Raw genomic sequence first — 8880 nt, forward strand, 5'->3', positions numbered from 1 at the left:
TAAAAAGGAAGAAAATGGGATAGTAAAAAGTTCTAGAATTACAATTAAAGCACCCAAGAAAAAGTAAGACAAAGGGGAATTGAGAACAAATAGGGATCAGATGTAGATTCCAAGAGCATACCACAAATGTACTTAGTTTGAAATCACCTACAAGTCTCATCCAGACACAAGCACAAAATCCAACAAAGAGGAACACACTCAAATGCTTACATTATACATTCAAAATAAAAAAATAATACATAACAGAGAGATGATTTACAAGGAAAAAAATATCATCTCCCAAAACAATAACTATGCATTTGACTGTTTCCCTCCCAGCTAGGATTCCGGCCAGTGCCAGGACAAAACCAAGTAATCTCATTCCGAGACAAAGACAGAAAGCATGTTGGATAACAGATATAAGGGGATAGAAGACACAGTATGTACCTCCCTGCCCGGGAGGTCAGGATCCCCACCCAGATGGATGGATGGATGAACGAATGACTGAGTGAATAAATTCAATGAATGAATTACGCAATGGAATGAATAATTGAAGAAATGAATCAGTTTACAAAACTAATATGGTTGAAAGAATGAATGACTATAAACGGGTGAAAGAACAAAGGAATACTAGGATGGATTTTCAAATGATTCATAATAAACTTAAGCAAGATCCACTTCATAGAACATTTTAAGCAGCTTAGCGTATCTAAGTCAAATTGATACCTACTTAGGCTGATAGAAGTAGAAGTTGTGGACTGTAAAAAGTAATAAGCAAAAATGAATATAACAGCTTAAAAAAGAACAAAATACCAAACACAGAACGTTTCAGGCTCAAAACCCTTCTACAGCCAACAACAAAATACAATAAAGACCTAAATACATTATTTTACCTACAAAATATCTCTGTCGTCTATCCGGAATTCAGTACACAATGTATTTATTGTATTTTGCTGTTGGCTGAAGAAGGGTTTTGAGCCTGAAACGTTCCGTGTTTGGGATTTTGTTCTTTGATAAAGTTGTCATAGGTATTCATTTTTATTTATTCCTTATCTAAGTCAGCAGACTTTTAATATAATGTTTATGCCCAGTAGTATCAGCTGTAGAGGGAAGAAAAGGGTGAAGTCAAAAAACTGCTTCCTATCTCATTGGAAGTGTAAAACTACTCTTCCAGAGGACTGGGTACATACCTTGTGTAAATTATCTTCTGGTTTCAGAGTAATGGCATCTTATTTTCTAGTCTAAATTTATGCTGGTTGTAAATAAAGATCATCCATCCTCACTCTTTTACGTCCTGTAATTCTTAGAATCTGTCTAATACTAAAATAGTTATACCTACCAACTTATGATTCTATAAGTAACCTATTCATTATTAGTCCTCCGAAGGGCTGGTTACATAACACACTTCCAAAGACTTTGGAACCAGTAAAGTAGAGAATGTGACGTCACAACTTTTCTTCTCTATGAAATAGGCCTTGTAAAAAAAAAACACGCTTAATAATAAAATGAGTTTTCTACAAGTTGAGATATAAATTCATCATCCACAATCATTGAATAAATAGACATAATATCATATACATACCAAAATTTGCACAGCAGTGGCCATTTCTTGTATTATGGTCAGAGCCTTTCAAAATGCTCTTCTTTTTCTTTTTTTTTGCTTTTAAGGATTTTATAGCGCTAGCGACACATTTAGGTCATTTAAGCGCAAGAAAAAAGGAAGAAAATGGTATAGTCACAAAATTCTGGATTTACAATTGAAAGCACACAAGACAAAGTAAGACAAAGGGGAACAGATGTCAATTCCAAAGAGCACACAATCAGTGTACTTAGTCTGAGATCACCTATAAGTGTCAACCAGACACAAGCACAGGTTCCCACCTAGAGGAAAACACTCAAATGTTTACAAACCATTATATATTCAATAAAAAAAAAATGCAGCAGTATATAATAGAGAGATGATTTACAAGGAAAAAAATGTCATCTCTCAAAACTACAGCTATGCATACGTACATTTGACAACCAGGACAAGATGATAACAGCCCTCAACACCACGGCAAAAATACTACATTGCAACACACTTAATATTTTCAAGAAATTATCTTGATTTCACCCAACAGGTAATTGGATCAGCAAAGTAAAGTAAAATATCATAATGAGGTCTGAAAAATGCATTGATGCAAGCTGGTTCGGCCAAAAAAAAAAAAAAAAAAAAAAGCCTGAAATCCATTCCAACAAATTCAAAAAGCCTGAAATCCATTTCCAACTCATTCAAAAAGCCTGAAATCCATTTCCAACTCATTCAAAAAGCCTGAAATCCATTTTCAACTAATTCAAAAAGCCTGAAATCCATTTCCAACTAATTCAAAAAGCCTGAAATCCATTTCCAACTAATTCAAAAAGCCTGAAATCCATTTCCACTAATTCAAAAAGCCTGAAATCCATTTCCAACTAATTCAAAAAGCCTGAAATCCATTTCCAACTAATTCAAAAAGCCTGAAATCCATTTCCAACTAATTCAAAAAGCCTGAAATCCATTTCCAACTAATTCAAAAAGCCTGAAATCCATTTCCAACTAATTCAAAAAGCCTGAAATCCATTTCCAACTAATTCAAAAAGCCCCTCAAACTTATATTGAAATGTGACCTACTGTCCGAAAACAGAATAATGTTGGGGCGATCTAGAATGATGGAAAGAAATTAAAATCCACTTCAAAAAGCCAGAAATCTTGGATAAGCAGGAAATCTTGCAGCCATGAAGACGTGAGAGTATTACGTTGTCATTGATTTAACATCCAAAAGGTTGACAGTTCAACACACAATGGACTTCAATTATTATTATTTTAGTCCTGTTAACGACTATCCATTATTGTATCACAGATAGAATATAAAACAGAAGTATGACTCACTCCTCTTATCAAATGAACCAAGCTGAAACTGAAAACAATAATGACTTTTAGTCATTCATCAATGATAATGGGAAGACATTTTCATCTTAAGTTTCTCTTCATGAAAACTACTTATGTGAGTTAAAAAAAGCAACAAACAACAACTTCATTTTCACCGGCATCAGAAGTCACTACTCTCATCGACATCAGCATCGATATCTGAAGACGAGGACGAAGAAACCCACATCAAAGAACTGATAAATTTCCTAAATCGAGATTTGGGCTTCTTCCCGCCGCCAACGATACCACTGCCACTGCTGTATTTCAACATGGCAGAGTGGGGAGCTGATGCTTCTAAGTCACTGTCATCATCATCGTTATTATTATCAATTTTATTTTTAACATCTTTTCTGTTCTGCTGACTGAATGCACCGTTATCGTTTACACCACGGTAATTATTGTTGTCATCATTTCCATCACAACAGCTTTTCATCTTTAGACTCTGGCTCCCATCGCACCCTGTATCAGCAGCTGGTGATGATAATGACGTAGGTAGATCAAATGGCACGGCTGCTGTTGAGACAGAAATCCCTAAAGCTTGTGTCTCCGATTTAAATGAATGTGCAACAGGAATAGTAGGAACACATGGAATCACATTCTGTTCATTGCCTTGTCCATTTAAATTGTCATTTGTCAATCTAATTTGATTTCTATCAATTATTTTTCCTGCGTCATGTCTCATTCCATCATCTCTTCTACTTTCTATATCACTTGTTACATAATGTGGAAATCCCCAAGTCTCTTTATCTTTGAATTCACCACCAGCCTGCATGCTGTGCCTACTTTCTACAACATTATCATATAAACTGACAGCATTCGGAGGATGACAACGCACACTTTTTACTGGTCTGAATATTTTAGCTCCATCAGATTGTTGCTTGACATTCCTTTTTCTTTGATTTATTTCTCTCCGAGGAGGTTTAGCTGGTTTTACCTCGGTGGACGATCTAGGACCACTCTGGCTACAAGCATTCGCACTGCTGTTCAATTCTTTTTTCTGTACACTTTCATCCAAAGCACCATGTCTTGCTCCTCCATATTTCAAGCTCTCGATCTCACAGTTATCATCGCTATCATTTCCACTTTTCATATCTTTCTTTAAGTATTTCCTCGAAAGATTTTGAAGGGTTGATTCAAGTTGCAACTCAGATGGCTCAACATTTTCCTCCTGAGTGTGAGAAAATTCCATACCAACCAGTTCTGAGTGCACAAAATCATTTCTCGTATCATCTGAGCTCATCTTCAAATTTTCAATTTCTGGCCGAGCAGAAATGCTTGCCGTGTCATAATAGTGACGACCATTACAGTGGTTCACGCTTCTTTCAGCCAATCTTTCACCTGAATCCCTTCTCTGCACAGCCTGAGCTACTTCCCGTTCACAAAGGTTGTCGTAAAATGTTCCCCCCTCTTCGTTTTCACTGGCAAATCTTCGTCTTGGGACAACAGTATCACGACATGGATGGATAAAACTATCGCTGTGCGAAAATGCTGACGACACTGGTTGAATGTCATTGGTCACAGAAACAGCCACGTTACTATCCAGATTTCCCTTAACTTGTGTGATTGAATGACATGCCGATGGTAAAATAGGATTTTCGTCATGTCGCTGTGTTGACAAATGAGCCGAAACAGTATCACTCCCATTATTTCTAGTTACCTCCCTTAAAGATGTGAAAGAGGTGTTTTGAAATGAGCATGCCTGAGCCTGATTGGTTGTGTTGTCGCCAATATTATCATAGACAGATGGTAGAGGTGGGATAGAGGGTAGGGGATATGCGTCATGTGATGGGGATGGCATTTGAGTGTGAATGCCTGAAGTGTTGTCTGGGCCAAGTCTGTAATTAGAGTCTGAAGCAGCTATTGCTCTTCTAAAGTTCATATCATCATCATCATCATCATCACCGTCATCCTCATCATCACTATCATCATTCTCATTAACATCACTCATCCTTTCATCTTCACCTTTATTTCGATTACGAATCTTTCTCCTAATTTTAGAAATGTGAGATCTGACAGGTTGACCGCTACTGTCAATATCCATAGAATTTGTAATTTGACGATGACGCCTATCATTTACTAAACCATCTTTCTCCATCATCTCATCACGGCTTTTGTCCATGGCCTCTCCCTGCCTTCTGCCATTTTTGTGATCCTTTAACTCCGAGTCAGAATCGGAACTCGAAGTCCCGTAATCCGACATAATCAAAGACATCAGATGACGAGTCATTCGCCACTTCCTTCTCTCCCTATTAAATTTTTGACGATGAACGCTCAACCGTTCTTTCTCCTTCACCTCCTCCTCTTTCTTCCGATCTCTTTGCCTCTGGCGTTCTCTCTCTTGTTGTATCTCTTCATCAGAGGACTCGGTTGTTGAATAGGAGTCCTTGAAAATATTGACAACTCTTTTCTTCAATTTCAAATATTTAATCCTAAAATTATCTCTTCCTTTCTTGCTCTCTCCGACATTGTTCTCCTCACTTCTTTCAAAACCTAAGTTGTCATTTTCATCTTGATTATCATTCGACCTGTTCCTTTGAGGCATTCGGCTTCTTAATCGAAGAAATTCTTTAAAGTAGTCGGCGTTGGAATTATGACTTTGACTCTCGGAACTTATTTCAAGGTCATGAGGGTCTCTGTCTGTGCTTTCTGAATTCACTTGAAGGCCTTGAGGGTTGCCTATTCTTTCTGTGTCAGAAATCTCTCTCTCCGAGGTTGTTAGCAGCTCTTGATTGCTTCTGTCTGCGTTAGAAATAATATCTCCCTCGGAATTGGTTTGAAGGTCTTGGCTGTTACTTTCTGTGTTAGAAATCTGTCTCTCAGAGGATGTTTGAAGGTATCGACCGCGTTCCTCAATCGGACAATATACTGGAGGATCCCCAGGAATCAAATAAAGGTGTAAATTTGAGATGGCTTCAATCCAAGTATCTGTGTCATACCCTGTCAATCGATAAGCCTCGGAGGAACTATTAGCTGCATCGGCTGGAAGAGGCCACAGATCGCTTCCCCGGTTGGTTCTAGTAACCCTATTTGACACATTGGAATCATCTTCTCTGTCACTTGGACTTGGAGGAGTTCTATTCAAATTCTCTTGGTTGGGGACACTGGACGACCATCTGTTACGCCTTCTTTCCGCAGTTGAATGAATTTCATCACTATCGATGTCATTGTTATCAGCAGTTGCCGTAATGGCTGCGGTGGATGCAGCAGTAGTACCAGTATCAACATTAGTGGAAGATGGTATTGACCACTCTTGGTCACCCTGTTGTTCGTCGTTAGACAATGATGATGATGAGGATGATGACAACCGTCGACGACCTGACCTAAATTCAAAGGAAGACAATGATGATGATAACGATGATGACGAAGATGATAAATGATGATCATCCGTGTCTTGTACAGGTGATCGTGCCAGTAGTGACAACCTTTCTTGACTGTTCTGGAAACTTTCGAGCAAACCATTCAAGGCCAAAGATGCCTCGTTCCAAAGTTGAGGGTAAGTCAGCGTGTCGAGATAATCATCATATTCGGTTCGGGGCAAGTCCTCAACTTCTGGGAATGGAACATTATAAGAGCGGCGTCTATTCTCAGCCTCTGGAGATTGTGTTTCATTCTCCGAGTAAGGGGGAGGGGGTGATGAAGAATTTGGAGGGTTAAAATCAAAGCCTTCTGAAATGGGTGCAGCAGCAGCAGCTGTGGTGGTTGTTGTTAGAGTTGGTGGTGTAGGTAGAGAAGGTGATGACGATGCTGACGAAGATGCTGCAATCGGTCTCGATTCTGGGAATTCCCTGGCAGGACTCAGAGAATCATCGCCATCGCTGGAATTAGTCTGGAAACGAGAGATGGGAAATGAAGCATTTAACACACTGTCTTATTTATCCCAGTGGCAAACAATGTGGAATCAATTTTCTATTTCATTTAGTACAAGTCACCTGTTTAGGCTTTTGTACTATCCGATATACCCTTGCCGACAATCAGGTATTCATTCACTACAGAGTCGAGTTGAGTAGTATGGATAATGTGGCCAAAATGTTGCAATTTTTTTTTTTCATCCAATCGCTGACTTAGACCAACATTGCTAGACTTGGATACAGTCCTTTGCACCCTAGATAAATAGACAAGACAGTGGGTTTGTTATAGCTCTTGCAGGCATGTCAATAGTCAACCCATCACAGGTAGCCACATCAAGGAAAGAAAAAAATTTAAAAAATAGGAAAGAAAAGATAATGATCCCTATAAGGAAACTTTGTTTCAAAAATGTAAAATGATCTGATTTTTCTTAAAACTTAAAGTCACACGAGTACAGAAGAAAAGAAATAATAGGCTTGACTGCATTCGGGATCGATCTCAGTCCCTTTTCATGTGAAGCGAGTGCTTTACCAACTAAAGCTATCACTATCAGGACCCCCATTTTAATCAGTACTACAAGCAAATGACTGGGACTGTGACTGTGAAGAAAGAGCTAACTGACCTCCATAGATCTCATCAATTCCACAAGACGTGATAGTTTAAAGTCAAGTGGCAGGGCTTCAATGCCGAGCACGTAGTCAACTCTCATTTCATCACGACATTCGGGGCAGATCAAACGACGGGAAGAAATCCTGAAAACAAAGAAAGTAAAACATCAAATGCTTTGAATCTCAAATGAGCAATCAGAAACAAATAGAAGAGATTATTAAAGATATGTAAATTTTAATAATCTGAACAGTGCTCTTAATCTTAACAGACAACAGTCAAAAAGTCTAAAAATCAATTCCACAAGTCGTGGTAGTTTAACTTCCAAGTGCTATGGCTTTGAAAATTGAAATTTCATAGCACATTGGCAATAGTGTTAAATAGGAATAAAGTGAAAAACATCTCTATATTATTATCTGTGCCATAACAATGTTGGTATAAATAATGGGATTTGGACTCGACAAACTCTGATCCAGCGCAGGAAAATATTTAAGATATCTCTGTTAAACATAATGATGTGGCAACTTGCATTTAACAGGTTTCATAATTGACAATGTTGGTAATAAAGAGATCAATAGAGCTATTTTATTGTTTAAAAAAACAAAAACATCTTTCATCCAACATTGCACAATTGCCTGTCTCAGTCACGTGAGTATGAGAACGCAAGTAGCAGTAGCAGTGTATGAGCATGAGGCTAATTTCATTTTGGTTTACAAGCCAGGTGTAGCGGAATGTTGATGGGATAGTGATTAGCCTAATCTATATAATTAATTCCTGACATTGATGATGATAAAAGGAGATGAAACAATTTTGTGAAAAGTTAGCTAGACTAGACCTCTAGAGTTAGAGTTAGATGGATATATATGTCTGCATCTATAAAGTACCTATCTTTCTTATTACACAGAGATGCAACGAAATTTCTTACCAATCTTGTTGGGCTCTCACTTGCAGCAATGTAGAAATACATCGATGACAGTAGGCATGTCCACAAGGTAATCGTCTTGGTTGACGGAAAAGCTCCATACAAATCGGACATGTCAGTTCTGCTTTCATTTCTTTGTGCGCCATGACGAACTTCTTTCTTTTGGAGTAGTTTAGTTTTCAAGTATCTGCTCATTAAAATAGATCTTTAAATTAACTAATTGTCACTCTCCATCTTTTGTTTCAGGTCTTGTAAGAAGCTTTCCGTCAGACCAGGCTAAGAATAAGAAGAGGGTGGTGGAACAAGACTGGAAGTTGGAGCTGTTCAAATGTTGGCTGTCTTCGATTTGTTTACATTCTGTATTCTTCAGTCAGAGACCTACAATTAATAGCTAAGGCATCGGAGTCCTAATGTATTGATCTAAATAGATAATATGATTTTTACAAAAGTAAAATAATATTTGTAACGTCCTAAAAATTATGTTCTTTTCACTTTTTATTTCCCATTTCTCACCCTTGTTACTCTTTATTACCTACGTAGTTAAGAAAACTAGAGTTATGTACCTTGAAAAGTCCGAACT

The 8880-nt window shown here is 37.9% G+C and overlaps 1 protein-coding gene across 1 annotated transcript; it reads right to left on the minus strand.

The window, feature by feature from the left end:
- Positions 1-1623: 1623 nt before the first annotated feature.
- On the minus strand, positions 1624-8861 carry LOC144956992 (uncharacterized). Its single transcript, XM_078887890.1, has 3 exons — positions 8304-8861; positions 7395-7524; positions 1624-6752 (listed from the first exon to the last, which is right to left on the minus strand). Exons 1-3 carry the CDS (start codon positions 8444-8446, stop codon positions 3048-3050), a joined length of 3978 nt encoding a protein of 1325 aa, XP_078744016.1. The 5' UTR covers positions 8447-8861; the 3' UTR covers positions 1624-3047.
- Between the last annotated feature and the right edge of the window lie 19 nt (positions 8862-8880).

This window comes from Berghia stephanieae, chromosome 11 (genome assembly GCF_034508935.2).
Source record: "Berghia stephanieae isolate SIO BIC M18660-M18661 chromosome 11, UCSD_Bste_1.3, whole genome shotgun sequence".
Classification (NCBI taxonomy): domain Eukaryota; kingdom Metazoa; phylum Mollusca; class Gastropoda; order Nudibranchia; family Aeolidiidae; genus Berghia; species Berghia stephanieae.